Source organism: Salmo salar, chromosome 11 (assembly GCF_965601325.2).
Source record: "Salmo salar chromosome 11, fSalSal1, whole genome shotgun sequence".
NCBI lineage: Eukaryota > Metazoa > Chordata > Actinopteri > Salmoniformes > Salmonidae > Salmo > Salmo salar.
Window position 1 is genome coordinate 20,473,411 of NC_138301.1, and position 21,587 is coordinate 20,494,997.

At 47.4% G+C, this 21,587-nt stretch overlaps 1 protein-coding gene across 5 annotated transcripts in view; it reads right to left on the reverse strand.

Moving 5' to 3' along the window:
- The window catches only part of zfhx3b (zinc finger homeobox 3b), a 260,876-nt gene that overhangs the window by 6,710 nt on the left and 232,579 nt on the right, over positions 1-21,587 (reverse strand). For 3 of the 5 annotated variants that reach the window (XM_045689152.2, XM_045689155.2, XM_045689151.2), the window contains 4 exons: positions 13,811-13,950; positions 12,698-12,898; positions 7,231-7,357; positions 1,161-6,722 (listed from right to left, as the gene is read on the reverse strand). In XM_045689152.2, coding sequence (XP_045545108.2) covers positions 1,161-6,722; positions 7,231-7,357; positions 12,698-12,898; positions 13,811-13,950 — 6,030 coding nt within the window. The remainder of the gene's footprint in view (positions 1-1,160; positions 6,723-7,230; positions 7,358-12,697; positions 12,899-13,810; positions 13,951-21,587) is intronic. The other 2 variants (XM_045689156.2, XM_045689154.2) reach the window with 1 other exon arrangement.

Consider the following 21,587-nt stretch of genomic DNA (forward strand, 5'->3'; position numbering starts at 1 on the left):
TGAAACAGAGAAATGGGAGAATTCAGAGTTAGAGGGGGATTCAAGACATTAGTTATTCATAGATGCATGTATGTGTTTTTCTAAGTAAGGTGAACTAGAGAGCTACTGTACGCAGTAATTATTGGAGCTCAGTGCATTAATAACTGAGCACTTTATTGAAGAGAAATGTTTTTCACCAGAGGTAATTCATTAGATTGCTTTTGATGATTCAACGTTAGCCAATCAGAAACTCAGCCTTTCCAGGAAGGCCCATAAGAAGAGGTCTTAATTACTAGAGTTAGTCAATCAAGAAGCAGCTGGGCAATAATAAAGAAAACAACAGACAAACTGAGGATTTAGTTACATAAAGACTCTAGTGTCTACTACTTCAAACATGTGCAAATGGTTTCTTTACATGAAGTATGACTCTGACCTTTAAACAAACTTAGGAACTCTTAATCAAAACATGTAATTTAAATGATAATAAGGTCAAGTACTACTAATGTTCCCAAGGTCAAAGAGGTTTGAGAAGGAAGTGAGCTATTAGTATTCATTTGAGGACTTTGTTTAATGTTCTCTAACTGAATGGTAACAGTTCAAGTAGCTCATGAAGTAGCTCATGAAGTTGACAGCAGATGTCTGGAGATGCTCATTCTGATTTTATATTGTATTTGTTTGTTGTAGTAGCGTCTCTCCAATAACGCAGGCCAACACTGTCAAATGAACGGAATGAAGGACTTTTACTAGAATGCATGACTCATTATGAAATACAACGTGATGTAAAAAAGAACATGCTTACAGTTGCCTGGCAAATCCAGATTAAAACGGAAGGTGCCCTCACACTGTTATATTGCATTATATGTACAGTATGTATTCTAATGTGAATATTTCCAGATGACAGATTGATTGATGACAAGGGTATTTAATCTGAAGAAGGTCGAAACGTTGCCTACTGGAAAATGTAGGAGAAATTCAGAGCCCTATTTAATCGAGAGTGCTTACTAGTTTTCCCAGTTAATACCTAGTTAATGGTTTTACTTGAATGAGACCCCCAGACTGGTACAGCACTTCTTTTCAATTGTGGATATGACAAAATATTACATTTGATCCAAGAGTGCTTCATCGGTTTAAGACAACTCTGATGAAACAGTGATCTATGTGACATCTGAGTGATGACATACCTGAGTTTGATGAGTTAAAGCCAGGTAAGGAGGTGCTTCCGACACCTGGCAGAAGTCCAGGGGGCATCCCTTGCAGATTTGAATAGGCAGACTGAAGATTCAGGGCCTGCAGGGCGGGGCTATCAAAGATCCCCTGCTGCTGCATGGCTTGCTGCTGTGCCAGTCCCAGGACCTCATTGGCTTTCTTGATGCGGTCCATCTCCTGCTGGGCCATCAGCTGGCGGACAGTGGCTGGGTCAAAGTACTCCTTCTCCTTGTCCAGTTGGCTCCCAATGGTGTCCTTTACCTTGGTGATGTGTTGCGCAGAGAAGATGTGATCTCGCACGGAGAGACGGGCACTGTACTTGACACTGCACAAAGAGCACTCCGTCTTCGGCCCCTCATAGGATGTGTGGTTGATCCCGAAGTGCTTAGCCATGCTGAGCTTGGCCTTTTTCTCCTTGGCGCGAGCATTCTGGAACCACACCTGAACCACCCTCTTTGGAAGTCCGATGTCATTGCCAAGTACCTCACACTCCAGCATGGTAGGTGTCCTGTAGTCATTGAAGCAGGACTTGAGCAGCTTCAGCTGGAGGTTAGTCATCTGAGTTCGGAAGCGCTTTTGGCCAGGACGGTCTCCACTGTCAATGCTCCTGCTGCCGGAAGCTCCAGGGCTTGGTGAGCAGGGATCAGCCAGACTGGAGGTCTCACTGTAGTCGATTATATTCTCATTCTCATAGTCTCTAGCATAATAGCTTGTCGCAGGGCTCACCAGCCCTGATGACATCTGGTCGTCATTTTCAAGTGAGGGGGCTGTACCCACAGACTTAGACAGGTAATCACCACTATTTTGACCATGCTTTTGATCAGCACTGTCATTGTCAGCATTGGCCTCATCACCAGTGGTGGTATCTGTGATGGCCGTATTCACTGAAGAACAGTCGTCATTATCAAGTTTGTTCTGGTCAAAGCTAAGGTTGACAGAGGACATAGATGGACTCTCAAAGTCCTCCATTCCTCCTTCAACTTTAATGGATGAAGGGCTCAAAAGGGCCCTGGGAGACAAGTCCATGTTTTTGCTCACTGGTGACAGAGAGGAGCATTGTCCATCATTGTTAGAAGGGGCAAGCTGGGAATAGCTGGAGATATCCAGAGGATCCATCTTCATTTGCATCCCTTCCTCAGTGAACATTCCAGAGAGAGCTAGGTTGTAACCGGCACGTTTGGCTTCATGCCAATGGCGGGAACGGATATGTGCCTCTAGTGCAGTTTTCGCCTTGAAGAGAGCACGACAAAAAGGGCATCGCCGGTGAGCTTGAGCAGGCCCTACAGCCCGAAACTGCCCCTTCCTTTCCCTGGCTCTGGTATTTTGGAACCAAACTTGCACTACCCTCTTCTTCAGTCCCACCTCATGAGCAATGTGGTCAAGCATTTTACGAGTAGGGTTTGAGTCCAATAGGTATTTCTGATAGAGGATCTCCAGCTGCTCAGGTGTGATGGTAGTCCTGAGGCGCTTGTCTCTTTGTGGCTCCTCCCCACTGTTGGTGCTGTCATTCTCTCCTGGGCTAGTGCCTGCTTTCTCCTCCAACTTCCTCTTCAGGGAGTTCATGGTGGAGGTGGGTGTTGATGGAGAGGTGGCAGAGCTGCTTGGGATCTGTGGCATGGCCCCAGAGAGGAGTTGACTGGCCAACAGGGGATTGCTTGGATCAAACAACATGAAGGGCATATCCATTGGGCGGTCCAAGAACTGAGGGTGGATGAATTGGTTTTGCACAGAGAGGAAGTGCAGTTGCTGGTGCTCCTGCCAGTGCTCAAAGGATGGGAAGCCAAGCTTGCACTGCTCACACTGGTATTGGATCATTTGCTGCGCCAGCTGTTGCTGTGATGCAGAGCTCATGTGAGGGTTGAGGCCCATGTGGGAGCTCTGAGTAGCTCTCTCAGCCTGGCTTGTCTGAGAGACAGAGGGACCACAGTCACGTTGCTGCTGAGAGAGGGAAGGAGAAGAATGCTTGTTTGTCTTTGGGGCTGTTTGTGGCTTCTCATCTCGGGCTTCTCTTCTCTGATGTTGAGTCTCAGATTGGGGCTGATGCACAGTCTCCTGTTTGATGGTGGTCTGGTGCTCACGTGGATCTGAGGACATTTCAGCCAAATGTTTGGGCTTCTCATCATAAGAGTTTGATGTGTTAGCTGGTGAGGCTTCCTCCTTCTCAGAGGATGAGAGGTGGGAGAAAGCTGAGGTGGAGGGAGGGAGAGGGCAGAGGCTTGAGGAGGAAGGCATAGGGGTGTGACAGGAGGACCCAGACGGGGTGTAGTATTCATGAGAAAGATCCATAGAGTCCTCGTTTTGGCTGTCGTATTGCCCGTCATCGTCTTCATCTTTGTAACACAGCTTCTTTTGGTGCTTTATGAGGTCAAATATACGCTGGAAAACCAGACTGCATTTCTTGCACTGGTAGTTCAGGTTGGTGGTGCGAATGTAACGGTCATTGGACAGCTCTCTTCGTTCACCATCTTTGCTTCCATCCCCCTGGTTTTCATAATTCTTGCGTGCCTTCTGACGAGCATTTTGGAACCACACCACAATGACACGTGTGGGGAGGCTCAGAAGGTTGGAGAGCTGTTCAAATTCATCATCTTTGGGGTAGGCGTTAGCATCAAAAAAGTCCTGAAGCACCCTCAATTGGTAGTCTGTAAACCTTGTTCTTGAGGATCTTTTACTCCCATAACACTCCTGTCTTTGAGGCTCAGGGGAAGGGGGTTTAGAGTCAATTTTGGTATCCTCCAGAGTGGTAATGGGTGGGTTGTTGAAGTTGTAGGGTGAGTCTTTGTTGCGCTGGCGCTCTTTGAAGAGGGTGTTGCGGAACCAGTGTTTGATGACTTTCTGGGGCAGCCCTGACTTATCTGCCATCTCTTTAATCTGCTCCTCATTGGGGGAGTTGTTGATGTCAAAGTACTGCCGAAGGACCCTAAGCTGGTCATCAGTGATACGTGTCCGGGGCCTCTTATTCTGCTGCTGCTGTAGCATGGCTGGTGTAAGCTGCTGTTGGTAAAGCTGGGCCAGATCGTTAGCCAGTGACTGTGACTCCACAGATGACATCTGGGATTGCATTTGAGAGGGCATGGACTGTAGAGACATTGACTGCATCATGAGTGGTGAGAAGAGGGGCATATCCATTGGCATGGGAATTTGAGCCATTTGAACAGGAGGCTGTGGGGTGGACACAGTTGGGGGTGTGATGGATGGAGCAGAGACAGGAATATTTGGTGTTGGGGCTCTTTGCGGAGGGGGTGGAGGTGGAGGAGGAGGAGGAGGAGGAGGTGGAGGAGCAGGAGGAGCAGCCTCTGGTGTCTGGGGTCTGAGTGGATACAGTTTGTCATACTGCTCTCTGTATTCCTTGGCAAATCTCTCCAGGGAGCGGAATGGGAAGAAGGCCTGATGGATGTGCTCTTGATGACTCTTCAGAATCAGTATGTTTGAAAATAGTTTTCCACAGGCCTCACATTCCAGCTTCTCCAATCCCTCGATGGGGTCCACCACTCTTGTGATCCCACCAGGTGTGCTTGTTCCAGCTGGTCCAGGCCCAGCTGGCTTCTTCTGAGCTTTCTGCTTGTTTTCATTGTATTGAATTACTAGCTCAAACCCAAAGTTCTCCAGAAGAGCTTTAGTGGCATTTCCACGAGCATCTGATGCAATCCTTGGTGGAGGAAACCCAGGATCGTGGTTGGAGTTCATTGCAGTCTGTTGCATGTCCTTTTTTTCATTTGACTTGATGTCAGAGCTGTCTTTTGTGACATGTTCCTCAATTTTCTCTCTTAGGTCTTTTTCTCTTTGTATTTCCCTTTCTCTCTCTTGCTTCTCATTGTGGGCGGCAGCGGCCTTCTGCTTTTTCTCAGCCTGGTGAAGGAGATTGGCACTCTGCTGAAGCAAAGCCATCTGGCCCTGGGCCTGAGAATGGGCTTGGGCTTGCTGTTGTTGGTGCTGCTGCTGAAGGTGGTGGTGCATCAGCTGCTGTTGCAGGCAGCTCTGAGCCTGAGCCTGCTGGGCAGAGTTCTTCAGGTCCTCCAACAGAGAGTTGGCAGTGGAGCTTGACAGGCCAAGTGCAGAACTGTTGAGGTTCATCTCTGGGTTCAGTTGGAATTCTGCTCCAGGGATGTAGAAAGGGAAGAGCAGCTGCTGTTGCTGCAGTGAGTGAAGAGCATCAGTTGTCATGGGGAAGTGCTGCAGAAGTGCTGGGTTGAAGAGCTGGGACTGGATGAGGGCAGCTTGCTGCTGGAGCTCTTGTTGGAGCTGGGCCTGGGCTTGGGCTTGGGCCTGAGCCAACTGCTGTTGCTGTTGCTGTTGAAGCTGCTGCTGCTGCTGCTGCTGCTGTCCCCTTGCAGAGAGCATGTCTGAAAATTTCTTCTTTTTCGATTCATGGTTTTCAGACGGTGACGGATGACAAGTCATCGAGGAGTTCCCAAGGCTTTCAATGCTGTGAGACTGGCTCATGTGGTTGCCTCCAAGAATACTCTGTGTAGTCTGAGCCCCAGAAGAGCTGTGGTTGCTGGAGCTGGTTGTTGAGTTAGTAGCTGGGCTCGGGCTTGGAGTTGAAGTGTTGATGGAGGATCCACCGCCACTTAATCCAGAGCCACTGCTGGAGCTGGTGTTTCCTCCTGCTGCTTCAAGCTTGGCTGCTCGGGCCTTGGTCTGGTGGAGGACAGAGCGCATGTGGATCTCTAGAGTAGAGCTCTGGCTGTAAGCCACGTTGCAAGTGTTGCACTTGAATGGTTTGTTGTCAGGGCTGCTGGTGGGCTCTGGTTGACCAGTGGTGGACTCCTGTAGGGCCCGCTTGACCTTGTGCAGGTGTGAGACAGAGTTGTAGTGAACCAGAAGGATGTTCTTCTGTGTGAATGACTCTTTGCACACCGTGCACTTGAAAGGACGAGATGGGTCCAGGAACTTCTCCATGGTAAAGTTAGGACCTTTCCTGAATGGCAGGGCACGCTTGGGCTCTGATCCAAAATCTTCTAGCAATGAGCCAGAGTCGCTGCCTGTTGGGCTTTGCTTCTCCTCTTGGTCACTGTCATCTCCCTCTTTGTCATCTTCTCCCAGTCCTCCGTGGTCCTCTCCAAGTGATGGATCTCCCATGACCATAAGGTCTCCGTTCATCAGTAAGCCTCCGTAGAGCTGTTGGATGTCAGCCTCGCTCAACTCTAGGTGGCTGGTCTCCAAATGTTTCTTCAAGGCCTGCAGGGTCCTGAAGCTGCGTTGACAGAGGCAGCACATGGTGGCTGCTCTGATGACGTGGTACTGCGAGTGCAGCTGCAGTTTCTCCACCGTCTTGAAGGCCAGGCTGCATTGGTTGCAGCGATACTTGTAGACATGCCGGTCCGAGACAGGCAGCTGAGGCCTTTTGTTGTGAACCTCGTTGAAGTGCACCTGGAGGGAGTTGGAGGACTTGAAGACCTGGTTACAGCCTTTCTTCCAACACAGGAATCCTGTGTCTTCCCTTCCAGACTGCTGATCCTCCAGAGGTGACTTGCGAGCTTCAGCTATTTCTGTAGGCAGTGAGACCCCTTTCTCAGGCTCAGCATCTGATGGTTCTGTCAATAAATAAAGAGAAAGAAAACATGGATTAAAGAGGCTCCCACATAAGCAGAGTCTTTGTGCAAGAAAATGTAATTTCAACAGAGGACATCTTATCTCTACTTAGGAGTCCTTGACGCATGTATAATTTCAGAATCCCCAGGGAGGGGGTAGTTGCAACACACAGAAGTAATAACTAATTCAGACTCCTGCAGATGCAGGAATCATTCTTTTTCCTTTGTTGTCAATGACGGCCTTGGCATGATCCCCTGCATTTTCATTACATTTTCCAAAGGGAGACTGGGTAATGAGAACAGTGCCATCGCTATCCTTCACATATAAATGAAAGGAGGGACAATTAAAGCATAGGTAAAATTAAAATTAAAATTAAAAATTAAAATCCAGACAGAAAATATTTACACAAGAAGCAAACTATTATCACACAGTCAAACTCGCATTTCATTTAGTAAGTTCACCATTCTGCCGTTCTCACTGTTAATCCTCCATACATGGTGCTATACTGACCGGCTTGTTTCTTGATATCTTCAGAGCTGGAGTTAGCCGTGGCCTGTGGGGTGCTGCTTTGTGCCTCTCTGTCTGGGCCTGGTACTGGTATGAACATGCTTTCTGGCAGAACCTCTGATGCTGTCACCTGGAAAATCAAACACAAGACACGTCCCATGTTAATTACTGTGTGGTCCTATTATACAACTGAGTTTCTGTAAGCTCACAAAAAGATTATGTTATTATATATTCTTTACATTTAAAACTGCACACATATTTTCCTGATGGAAAAAAATCTTGGAAACCCTTGCAGAAGGTTTTTCTCTCACATGCACTCACACACACATGCACAAATAATCATATTACATTTTACTTTATTTGCCATCCCTGGAATTTGTACTTTGATCACTGCTGGTGTTTTGCCATGCGACTGGAAAGTTCTGCTGCAGCCAATTAGTGAGATGGCCTGAAAAGCCTACCTTGGCCAACTGAAAAGCTTATTAGGCCACCTAATGAAATAAATATTCCATGAAAAAAGCACATCCCATTCCAATGATAAGAACCAGAACAAAAAAGAGGCATTCTGGGTAATATAAGCACTATCAGTTTGGGGAAATATTATATGCCTTCCAACCCCGCATAAGTCACAATATAGTGGTTTAATGTCAATTACGTTAAAGTTATTTCAGGTGCATTAAGAATACAAAATTAGAGCTACTATGGATAAATCCAAACATGAACATGTTCAATAAAGATGTATGAACAAATACGCAACAGAATGGCGTTTCAGGAGGAATGCTATGCATTTTTCCACTATACAATGGTTTAATTTGTTTCTACCATTTTAATTAGAACATTTCAAGGAGCAATGAATATTGATTAAAAATGTGCAGAGAAGCGGCCAGGTTTTCTTTGCTCTCAAAAGGTTGAAGTCAATCATGGGTGAATGACAGCCACCTCCCTCCATATTATCTCCCCCCACCCCTCCTCCTCTCCCATATCTCCCCCTCATAGCCCCTCTTTCCCCTTAAAGAAATACAACAATTCATCAAATGCACTCATTAAGCGGCTCCTATTTAACAATAATCGGTGATTGAGATTGGAAGAGGCCGTGAGATGAGGCACTGTCTGCTTCACCTTCCTTCAATAAACTCCCCAAACAGAATAATCATCCTCACTCCCCACGCCGCATTTCAATTCACAGTACCCCAACCCACCCGACCCCACCCCTCTCCCAACTGCCCACAGTCTCTCCCCACCCCTCTCCCTACTCCCCACAGTCTCTCCCCACCCACTCCCTACTCCCCACAGTCTCTCCCCACCTTCTTCCTACTCCCCCACAGTCTCTCCCCACCCACTCCCTACTCCCCACAGTCTCTCCCCACCTTCTTCCTACTCCCCCACAGTCTCTCCCCACCCACTCCCTACTCCCCACAGTCTCTCCCCACCCACTCCCTACTCCCCACAGTCTCTCCCCACCTTCTCCCAACTCCCCACAGTCTCTCCCCACCCCTCTCCCTACTCCCCACAGTCTCTCCCCACCTTCTCCCAACTCCCCACAGTCTCTCCCCACCCCTCTCCCTACTCCCCAGTCTCTCCCCACCCACCCACTCCCTCCTCCCCACCCCCTCCCTACTCCCCACCCACTCCCTACTCCCCACAGTCTCTCCCAACCCCCTCCCTACTCCCCACAGTCTCTCCCCACCCACTCCCTACTCCCCACAGTCTCTCCCCACCCACTCCCTACTCCCCACCCCCTCCCTACTCCCCACCCACTCCCTACTCCCCACAGTCTCTCCCAACCCCCTCCCTACTCTCCCCAGTCTCTCCCCACCCTTCTTCCTACTCCCCACAGTCTCTCCCCACCTTCTTCCTACTCCCCACAGTCTCTCCCCACCCTTCTCCCTACTCTCCCCAGTCTCTCCCCACCCTTCTTCCTACTCCCCACAGTCTCTCCCCACCTTCTTCCTACTCCCCACAGTCTCTCCCCACCCTTCTCCCTACTCCCCACAGTCTCTCCCCACTCCCCACAGTCTCTCCCCACCCCTCTCCCTACTCCCCACAGTCTCTCCCCACTCCTCTCCGTGCCTCTATTAATCCTCTACCTCCATTTCAGGTTCTCCTTACTGCAATGGACCACCCTTCTTCTCTCCTATTACCCCACAATGGTCATCCTGGCTTTGCCTTTTTACTTAAATGTGTATGTGTGGGTGATAACATCAAACGAGGCTATACAAAATGAAAAGGAATAATATAATTCAAATAGCTGTTTTGACCTTTACTATCTAACATGATATTCATATTCTTCAAAAAGAATCAGTCAAATCTTATCAACATATATTTAACCTTAAGTCACCAGGAGTGATGTATAAAGGCATAATGGATTCACCTAGTTATCTGAAACATAAAATAATCAAATGCCTCTGTCTATATTTGTGTATTTTAGCCTTTGGTCTGGCCTGTGCTTGTAAAAGGAACAAACTCTCTGTCAGTCTGCAACTGGCAGCATGTCCAGCAAATAGTGACAATGAGGACATGTCTGTGAACAAAGCATGGCACACAGCTCCAAACAGATCTACTCTAGTCCTACACAAGACAGAGTCCTCCTCAAGCAACAGCGGGTTTGCATAGGGCTCCAGGGTTAAGTGGAACAGTAAACATTCTCTAGTCCATCACTGTGCGATTAGTCTCATCAGAAATTCACTTTCTGTTTTCTTCTCCCTTCTCTCTCTCCTCCAAACAGAGAGTGGCAAATTAATGCAACCAGCATGGAGAATACCACAAATACAAAACATAGCAGCGATTTACATTACAAAGTGAACTGTTTCTAGACAACTGCTTCATTAGACGACGAGAGGCAAGAGCAGAGAGTATCCCAAGGTCACTTTTAATTTGGACCGCCTAATTGGCAAACATAGTTCAAAATGGCTATCATCTAGCCAGACTCAGAATTAATGAAGCACAATTATTTTCATTACCCCTATCTTAGACAGACAGAAAATGAGACATAGAATGAGAGAGGGAGGGGAGGAGAGAGAGGAAGAGAGAGGGAGCGAGAGAGGAGAGAGAGGGAGGGGTAATGGAAGGATGGGGCTGCAAGAGAGAGAGAGATAGAGAGAGAGAGAGAGAGAGAGCAAGAGAGAGAGAGAGAGAGAGAGAGAGAGAGAGAGAGAGAGAGAGAGCACATGGTGGATAAAAATGAAGGTTGAGAGAGTGTGAGCATCTTTATGCATGGTCGGCATGAAATAAAAGTCTCCTATTTCAGAATTCATTAGGCTCGTCTGCTACACATGTGAAAAAAATAGAGTACCTTTCCATCTATATCCACCAGTAAAAATAAAAAAAGGTGCTGGTTTTAATGTGCATTATATTACCTATGGTTCTCTCCTGTGTCTTTGTAGGGGCTCAGTGCATTATTATCTCTATAAAAGAAAAATACTGCTGCCTTCCATACTAAAGTGTTCGCCATTTGCTTTCTAGCTGGGCCAGAAAGATGGCTAGGCAGCTAGGCAGAGCACCGTTCTCCTGAATGATTGTCCAGCGAGCAATTCTGTTCCACAGGCAAGAACAAACGTCAACATTTGCACAGTCATTTACAGGAAATCAAAGGAGAGCAAATAAAACCATATTTCCCTTTGATGATGATTAAAACAAAATGAGCTCTTTCGCTGGGGTAATGTAGCAGAGGTAGACAGAGTCAATTTTGTAAATACTGATATTACATTTGTGTGAGTCTATATCTAACTTCAGAATGTATATTCATGCTTTAGTCTTTACGTTTTTTGTACCGCTCTGTGTGGAACTCAGATAGTTCCTAGATAGTGGTATATGTATGGGAAACGTTAGGGGTGAGTGTCTCTTTGTGAAATTCTATTGTCTCTTTGTGAAATTCTATTGTCTCTTTGTGAAATTGGTGCATTCATTATTCACGTGAGATTTGAGGTTGGCACGCTAGATTAAAGAAATAGTGAATAATAATATTTCCATTGCCTGAACTTGCATTTCATTAAAGGGAAAAAAGTATTAATTACATTTAAATTAATCTGTGTCACAATAACTTAAATATATTATTAATACAAGCCTTTGTTTAGAATAGCACTGAGGTGATCACAGACACTGAGAGAATATCAATGTGCTCCTGAGAATAAATGGACTGGGAGGTAAGATCTAGCAAACAACAGACTTATCTGTCTCTCTCTCCCCCGCACTATCTCAACTGACTACGATAACAATGAGACCCAAAAAAGGGCTCATTGACCATAGGCACATTAGACAACGGCTCCTTAGAATATGGCTAAAGCATCTGAACCTAACCCCCATAATATCTGACTGGCAGTGAGTCAATGAGATGCCTTGGAGCCATTTCACAATTAACAGTTTCCTTTGTATTTTGATAAAGCTTCAAATGTCATCAATTTGGAAGAGAGAAGACTGGAAAGACGTGCTCCATTACAAACAGCCAGCCAGGCAGGCAGGCAGGGTGAGTAACAGTCATCTCTGGGCTGCAGAGAAGAGACACAGCTAAGGCCTCTGTTGGTCCTTGACCTGATGGGGCCCAGCCAGCCTGCCTGCATGGCCCTTTGTGTACAGACATACGCTACATGCGCTAAGCTCACACACGCAGAGCATCAAAAAGGCCTTGCTTATTCCCATGGCCTCTTCATCACTTCCCACAGAGAAAATAAATGACTAAACAGACACAATGGTAAATATAAATGTGGTAAAGGATGTATACTGTACAGGATGGGCTGGGTATTGAGGCTAGGTGGTAGAGCAATGACATCCTGTGTTGTGCTTTCCTCTCAATGTATTCAGTGTGTTTAAAAAGGCCCTTGAAAAAAAGATGTCATGAAGTCCCCATGCAATCCAGTGGCCATGGATTAGGAGGATAACAGTAATCAATGTACATATCTCAGAGGCAGGCGCCTGCCTGTAGCCTCACAAACAGAAAGACCACAATGCACCAGAAGAAAGGGAAGGAAAACCCAGCGAGAGGATTACAGACTGAACTACCTTGAACATCTCAGAACCATTTACAGCTGTTTAGCTTATAAAACACCATATTTGTATTTGTACAATAGCTGATGTGTGGTGAGCCTTCTGGCATAAAATGGTTGCAGTGCATCACCCAAGTGGGTGGAAGAGGTGACTTTCCCCCCTACTATGTAAAGCTCTTTGAGCACCTACTGTAGGTGGAAAGGCGCTATATAAATGCAATCAATTATTATTATTATTACAGTTGTGTTCACCCTATTTTACAGAGATGGATGTGTGCAGGAGGCTTGGCATTGATATTTTAGGATAGGTTTCATTTAGCTTGAGGGAATGTGGATTTCCTGTTATAATTGAGCTGACTATTGGTATGTAACAGCATTGCAGGGGCCATGGTTAAATACTTCTAAAGAATACAGTACCTAAGGATTAATGTATACACATACTGTATCCACAGTCCACACAGACACAAACACACCCTAACACACACACGTACCGTGGCGATGAGCTTTTCCACGCAGTCGGGCGCCACGCTGTGGAGGTGTGTGAGGTGGAACTGCAGATGGATCTTGTTGTTCAGCATGTCCTGGCAGAGCGGGCAGCGGAACATGGGCTGGACAGAGTGCTGCGTCATCACGTGCATTCTCAGGCGGTTCAGGTCCGTGTTGCTGAACTTGCAGTAGGGACATTGGTACATCTGGAGGAGAGGAGGAGAGGTGGGAGAGAGGAGGAGAGGTGGGAGAGAGGAGGAGAGGTGGGAGAGAGGAGGAGAGGTGGGAGAGAGGAGGAGAGGTGGGAGAGAGGAGGAGAGGTGGGAGAGAGGAGGAGAGGGGGGAGAGAGGAGGAGAGGGGGGAGAGAGGAGGAGAGGTGGGAGAGAGGAGGAGAGGTGGGAGAGAGGAGGAGAGGTGGGAGAGAGGAGGAGAGGTGGGAGAGAGGAGGAGAGGGGGGAGAGAGGAGGAGAGGGGGGAGAGAGGAGGAGAGGTGGGAGAGAGGAGGGAGAGAGGAGGAGAGGGTGGAGAGAGGAGGAGAGGTGGGAGAGAGGAGCACAGGGAGGTTAATGAGGTGAGATGGAGAGCTGTAGGTCTGCTTTGTGAGAGAGAGGAGTTGGAATGGGAGGATGAATGGAGGAGTGCTGCCCTGTGTCTCTACCAGGCAGGTCCCTCTGATCATGGACCACTAGGCAATACGGAGAGCAGCAGTCCTGGCACACACTTCAAAGCTCTCTCATCTGTCAGATACTATATTGATTTTCCACCTTTTGCACAATTAGCAATGCAACTGCAGCAGGAAAGCAAAACTAATTTTAAGGAGATTTCAAAAAAATCATGCATAATGCAAAAAGGCCCGGCTTTATTCAAATGTCTTTAAGAAAAATGCTTAGAAGTAGCTAAGTCTTTATGTTCCTTTTCTCAATTAATGTGTAAGTTTTACTGCTCATAATGAGGGCATGGTAATTGGGGATGGGATAACCTTGAGTTGATTGGCAAGTTCAAATCGTTTGGGAACAGTGAGTGTTAATATGACCATCCTCTATAATTTAAGAAACCAACTTCTGGAAGTGGCAGCAGGCTGTGTGTTAAAGATAGAGCAGAAGGATTGGGCTGTTACCTGCTCCGCAGCAACACTCTTCTCAGCCGTCCTGGGACGCTTGGAGGAGAGGGGGCTCCCTGTGGCCCCTGACCGTGAGGAGGGCCTCTTAGAGGGGTTCGGGGAGTCTGTCTGGTCCCTCTCTGACTGGCTGGATCCTGCTGTGCACGTGCGCACACACACACACACACACACACACACACACACACACACACACACACACACACACACACACACACACACACACACACACACACACACACACACACACACACACACACACACACACACACACACACACACACACACACACACACACACACGGGGCAGAGAAGAGAAGAAGACTCATCAAAGCAAGGTGAAGACTTGGCAGCCAGAGAACAAGTCAATCAATAAGTGTGGATAAAGAGCTTTGAAATGTCTTTCTTCAATGTGATATAACCGTGTTTAATGGGACTTGGGCAGGGAAGCAGTTGATCAGCCAACCCACAGCTCCCCGTCCAAACCACCAGTCTGTATACTTCTCCTCCCATGCCAATGCAGCAACACACAGCCAAGGTGTCTCTCCCCATGTTGGATTGTTAGGACATCAGACAGCGCCACAGACGGCTAATCAAAACATTAGTTTGCCACATTGAGCAGCTTTAGGTTTCTCTCAACCTCAGATTTTCCATTTGAAGTGGCGCTGGAGATGAGGGATTCGCCAAACTTGAGACGAGGCAAACATCTCCTCGCACTCCAGCATTAAGTTAAAGAGATCCACATCAGTCCTCAGTTCAACTTCCAATGTGACTGCTTTCTTTACTTAGTTTCTCCCAGGTACTCTTTACAGCAGATCCTATACAGGTACCCAGCTCTGACTAACAGAGAGGTGTGTATTCATTCACACCTCTTTTTCTATGGTTCCATTTACACAGATATGATAGAAATAACACCAACTATAAATTGTTGCATAACATTAGCACAGATTGTTATTGTCTACAATGGTAGAATGGTCCCCATTGAGACAGTACATCCAATTAGCTAGCAAGGGGGCCTAGTGAGTGAATCTACTGCCAGACTTTCATCAAGAGATGTAAACCTCAGCAATTCCCAACTGTATTTTCAATTTCACCAATTCACACAATTATCAAAACAGACTGTCATGCTAGGCAATGCCATATATACTGCTGAGGTGGCTGTGGACTGGTTGAGAAGGGAGCAAGAAATTGGATTTTCGCTTTCAAAGTACTCATGACCAACGACATCATAAGCTTGCTCCTCATCAAAATACATTTCAGTTGAAATTGCTACCAAATAGGGGTGAGGTTGCCAGGAATGAAAAAGGAACGGTGTCAGAGGAACGAGAGGTGAGGTCCTTGGATTCCTCTGCCAGGAATGAAATAGGAACGATGTCAGAGGAACGAGAGGTGCAATTTGGCTTGGCAGTTAGAGCTTTAGAAGTTGTGGACCCAATATCCTCTGAAATCCTGCTGGAAACACTGACCTATAGCTTGACCCCGCTTGGGTAAATCCTCCTGCTCTTTGTGCCTACACAGCAAGTGAGTGCCAGTGCAACTCTCGACTTAATTGGAATTTCTGTAACCAGCTAAGCCTCCTCCAGTGGTTTGTGGGTCGGGCCAAGTGGACTGTGACAAAGAGAGAGTGGATAGAGAGACTCATTCACACCCCAGCCCCTCACAGCACAACCATGGGTTCCCCCCTTCACAACCCAACACGGGCACCAGGCTTCACAACCACAACACGCCATTCAGCTCTTAGAAAGAGCAGGAATTTTGAGGAGAAACAAAACCTTTTTCCAAAGACCTTTAGGGGGATTCAGTAGGGAATTAGCCTACTGATTAGCATCCATATGCACCACAGGATGTACAAGACAGCCATGCTTTGTTACACACAGTAGGCTGCAATGTAAACAGCGGCTAATTGTCAGGTACCTGCCCATCTCAGGCAGGAATATCCCCTCTCTGCTGTCACTGCAGGCTCCTGTGTGCTCTGCTCTACTAGCCAGCTGGACGTATCACACAGCTAATCCTTTTAATGCAACCTGCAGCAGCATTAACAATGCAGCCAGCTTCTCCCTCCATCCCGCTCCCTGTCTCTCTCCGTCTCCACTGAGCCGGGCCCCACAACAAGAAGCTTCTGCTCAGCTAACCAGAGAGGAGAGCACTCCCTGTTAGAAACCCAAAAGAGAGAGAGGGAGAGAAAGAGAGGGAGGGAGGTAGACAAGAGAGAGAGAGAGAGAGAAATAAAGCCAAACAAAATGGGAGCAGCAAACAGAAAAGAATCACATCTGAGTAAAAATACTAAGCCGGCGCTCGTAAAGGAGCTAAATCCACACGGTGCCGGCGTGGGGGAGCCAGAGCACCACAGTGCCCCGCTGCCAGCAGAAAGAATTCACTGTGAAACTTAAGGAGGTGTCTTGCCGGCCCTTAACAAGGCCATAAAGAGTTAAATTTGGCCTGATTTGTACAGTCCTGGAAGGGCAAATTGAGAACAGGGGGCATTGGGAAGGGGGCGAGGGGGGGTTAGGGGGGGTCAGGTTAAGCAGGGCTGACCACGCTCCTGCTCCAGACATTAAAATGTCAGCTCCAATCAGGCCGGGGGCAGCTGAGCTGATTACCCAGTGGGGGCCCTGCCTTGGCTTTGGTCAGAGCAGCCTGCTAGATCTCCCAGAGACACTGGGATTGGCCAGGGAGGCCCTATTAGGTCCAGTCAGACACAATCCCATTAAACACATCAACCAATAAACAAAGGAAATGTTAAACAAAGGCACCTCCCCATTCCCTGACATTAACCTCTCAGTCATGAACTGTCCTCACCACTTCTTCCTCCACTTCACTACACTTCACTGCCTCTTCACTCACTGCCCCCTGTCCTCACTCCTCCTCTCTTCCTATTTCTGTTTTCTGGCCCACTGACTCTCTGGTGGTAGTCCCCCCCCCCCTTGTGTTAAAAGACTGGGAGGTAAACCCTCCTACCAGACCAGGTCCTTGCTGCCTTGCTAAGCAGTTATCAGACTCTAACTGCTCAGTATCAGGGTGGAAATCCTCACACATAAAGACCATAAATGCTCATATGTGGCCAGGCCCTTCAGTACAGGGCAAACAGCTGGAGAAGGGGAAGCAGCTGAAGCCTGCTCTGCTCTGAGAGAGGCAGCGTTACTGGACAACAGTCTTCAATGAGGCTGATATGATCGATCAGGCCAGAGTAATGGACAACATAATGCATGGGCTATGGAGGCCAACACATTTAATACCTATATTAAACAATACACAAGAAGCCCTCAAACAATAACCAGCAGCTGCCTGGGTCTACCAGTGTATAATGTATGTGGGTGTACATGTACAGTGTGTGTGAGTGTTTGAGTGTGTGTGTCTGTGTGTATGTATGTGTGTGTGAGAGAGAGAGAGTCTGAGAGCGGGGTGGGAAGGCTTGTTCAGGGCACAGCCTTACCTCGTCACGGCCTGTTAGGAGTCCATAAATCTGATCAATTGCTCTCTTCTAGGAATCCAAACCGCCCACTCCTGCCACCAGCCCTGTGACTAAAGTCCAGCTACCGTATCCTGTTTTCGTTGTCGAGTGAAGAGAAAAAAAGAGAGACCAACACAGAGCGAGCCTGGGAACATACCGGAACGAAAAGGAGGCTGATAAAAACAGAGGGTGAGGGGATTTTAGCGGTGTGTGCGGTCTGAGCGTGGCATGGTTGGGCTGGTATCAGAACATGGCCGAGCATCGGGACCGACCAGATCCATTAACAGGGGCTAGGAGCAGAACATTGGCTCTGCCTCCTCCAGGACCCACACTGTAATTAATGTGCACTGGACTCAGCACACAGCCACATTCTGGCTATGAAAGGCAAAATAAAGACATTGGGTTCAGTTGGAGGGAAAGCGTACAGTAAGGTGAACTCTATTGCTCTCTAAAGTCCCACTTCTTTTGGCCTGCCCTTGGGAGGCAATTTGAAGTTTAATATGATGCATAAAATGGCAATCAAGGATGTCAAGTTCTTTAATATTCAAATCTCGTTGTCTCTCCTTGTCAAATTACCATTGGAGGACATTCTGAGCTGTGCTTTCATATATGGAGTCCCTGTGTGACCTTGTCCTGGAACTGTCTGTGTAGCTCACCTGTGATAGGGTGTGAATCAGTTTGTCATCAGAGGGGCTGGGCTCATCTTTATGGCTTCATCCATACATGTGGATCACAGTGGGGCCTCCCCAGTGACCTATTTGACTGAGAGGACCCTGTGTGTGACCCTGACCTCTCCTCTCCGCTCATTACACACCCGCCTCACATCCATCCCAAACCAACTCTGACAGATACACAGAGTGGACATTCATCTGAGAGCACAAAAGGTATAGCAGGAGGGAAAGAACCCTTAAGAGTCAATTAGGCGATTATTAATTCATGGGCCTTTTCCGTAAACCAGGGGCTTTTGTGCTGTCGAGTCCCGTAAGTGAATTGGACTTTGGCACCTTGTCTCACCTCCCTGGGCTGGGCTGCATTACTCAGGCTGCAGCGAAGGGGCTGTCAGCACACAGCCTGGTCTCTGGAGCAATCACAGCCTTGTTGTGCTTTCAAGGGGGGAAAAAGATGGCAGCTGAAGTGAGTGACCGACACAAGCCAGGCTGAATTAACACAACAGCTCTTCTGCCATTGAAATCTTCGAGGAATGCAATCACAGCTGCCATTGTGTCATTGATCTGTCTCTACATCCTTGGGAAGGGATATTCCACGAGTTGGAGCTAACAGGACAGAGAGGAGAGGAGAGGAAGAAGAAAGGGGGAGAGAATGATTTCCTGTGGCGGGTGTCTGGGTCTGGGATGGTAGGCCTGGTGGTGCCCTCTTCACTCACAACTGGCTGGAGAAGCTTGACCATCAGTATGGACACTGTCCTCCAGGAGGCCTTGGAAAAGGATGCATGTGGTCACCAGCTCCTCCCCTTCTACCGACTGGCCCTATCCTGTCTGCAGACCCAGCCCCGCCTCGGAACCCTGAAGCCTCCGGTCGTAAAAACATAGCCACAGTTTCTGCTTCAATGGAGCCAGGCCACATGGCCCTACAGCCTGATACCCACCACTCTGCCCTGGGCCCAAGCCTAGCCGCTTCCTACCCACAACCACCCCTCTCACAATCCCTTCCCACAATGGCCTGATCATTCAGGGACAGACTCACAGCCATCTACTGTACTGGAACTCCATCCATTCAGTCTCCTCCTAACCCCCTCCCCACTAACCCATCCACTCCACACTTCACAGGGCCAAATTACTGAAGCTCTCTCTCCCCATGTCCCTCTGCTCTTCACTCGCCTCTAGTCCCTCAGCAATTTAACCATTAATATGGAGAAGCAGGTTCAACTCCCCAGTGTTGCAAGTCATTCACTTTTAATGCATATGCTAACAATAACTGAATATGATCTCTCTTTTTCCCCACCCTTTCTGCTCGTCTTTTTTAATCTACAGGCCATGTTAGAGCCCTGAGCGACAAAGGGCTATATTCCACTTCACCTCATATTTCTCAGGTAATTACTCTGCATCAATTAATTTCAAATAAAGAAAATTACAACCAAAGCCTCACGCCAAAGCGACTCTATATCGAGGCTCATCATTCCTCAGTATCCTTGGTGGATAACCCTGACTTTTATTAAATGAAAAACCAGCTCCACACTGCATGGGAAAAGAAGAGAGTGGTTTATATAGGCCTACAGGCATGACTGCAACAAAGACACATTTAAAATGAAGAAATTAAAAGGAGACAGTAATTAGTGTCCACGTTATTAATCTTCAGGCCACTGAGCAGGCGACTGACATGGCGTTCACCTTTAAAGGACACTCCTCCCTGCCCACCGGGCCGGCACACAGGCAGTAGCAACACGGCTGGCCCATAACACTATAGCAATAAAACTCATAAACACTGATCTCTCAGGGAGTTGGCTCACAAACAAGGACAATTTATGGTCTATAATCTTCAAAGACAAAGGGAATTATAATTTGAGGGATGACAAGCACTAAAAGGACATGATATGAATATGGAAATATTTTTCTGCTCTCCTCTGACTTCATGGGGTAACAGTTGCACATTGTTAGACCATTTGGTATAATGCATTCCTTAGGCTGAACTGTTAAAACATCTGAAAATATGAGATATAAAAAACAATGAGCACTGTCCATTGCTAACCTTACCCTACTGGCCAGCACAGCATTTCTGATAACTCATGAGACTATTACTAAAACTAGATTTTAAAGCTACCACATCCCCATGTGTACGTTTCAGTGTGAGCCACACACCACTCCCAAGACTGGAGATCACAGACCATTATATGTTCAGCCTGCAGTATCACTCCTCTGCATCCAGGGGCTGCTAATGTTCACTGCACTGACAGAGATGCATCCATAGTCTAACGTCCCTTCACTCACACACACAGACACACACAAATCTACACATACAAACCAACACACACTCACAACCAGACACACACTCACAGCAACGGGCTCCTCCACACTCATCCAATCACAGAGATTCATAGGTAAAAGTAAATATTTAAGGGAAAAGAGATGGGACCAATTTGGTTGGGTGCTCTGCCGGTGACAGAATGCGGATGACCCCGCGCTGTAATATCATTTTCCCCTCCCTCGCTCCAGCTCCCATAATTTGAAAGTCAGGAAGGGGGTATGAGAGGAATTATTCATAAACCTCAATTGCAGAAGATTGCAACCCCCACTCCCTCCCCACACACACACACCGCACCCTTCCCTCCCATTTTTCCATATAGGCCACCACAATACAAACCCTTCCCATACATTTATGTTAAGCATGTCAAATCATATTGTGGCCATTCCTCCTAGCCCTTAAGTGTATTAACAATCCCTCTTTCCTCTTTCTGCCCCCCTTCTCTCCCTTCCTCCTCTACCTTTCTCCTACCTCCATCCCTGTGTATTCACCTCCTGCATTAATACTGTTCTGCTCTAGGTACAGCCCCCCTTGCCTTCCGGAGCAGAACCCCTCCATTTCACTAATGCTGCCTCAGCTAGGTGAACAAGGCGTGAGTAGAAGGGGAGCAAGGCTCGGGGCTGGCCATTTATAAATATTTCATTGGCCGCATTAGAAACGACCCCTGGATAGCTTATTGGGGAAGTTGCCTAAATCGCTGCTTCTGCCAACACGAACTTCATTGTTTAAATAAGTAATGAATTCAATGTACAAACTAAACTTGTGGTTGTATGTCAACCCTCGCTCTCCCTCTCTCATGGAAAATAATTACAAAGTGTGGTGTGTGTTCACCTGTGTGAGCGGCATATTGTAGAAATCTTTCAGCAGGAGAAGACATGCAGTATACACATGCATTTCTAAATGGCTTTAATGAATTTTGAAGCGCTGTGGCACTAAAAAGGGAAAATAAGATTGACAGTAGCTTTAAAAAGGAAGATTCCTTTCTTCTGCCTCTGCTAATGCCGCCTGCCTGATAGTGACTGTCATTTGTAAAAGGAACAACGTCTCTACACCAAGTTCCAATGGTTGTATGACAAGGATGAGACGAAACACTTCAATAGTTCTAATGACGGACCTTAGGAGAGCGACACACCATCAGACAGCGGGAGACGGAGCACTTTTCAGACAGTCCTTTAAATAACAGGCTAGCTCAGTCCATCACAGTCTAGTCCAACAAACAGCATCAGTGTGTTGTCTGCCTTCTCAGACATCCTGAGACAATCATCAGCCACAACAAGCATGCCTCTGTTTACTAAATGCATTCTGTGTTCCTCTGCTGTTGTTCGTACAGGGTTATAGAGGGTCTCTG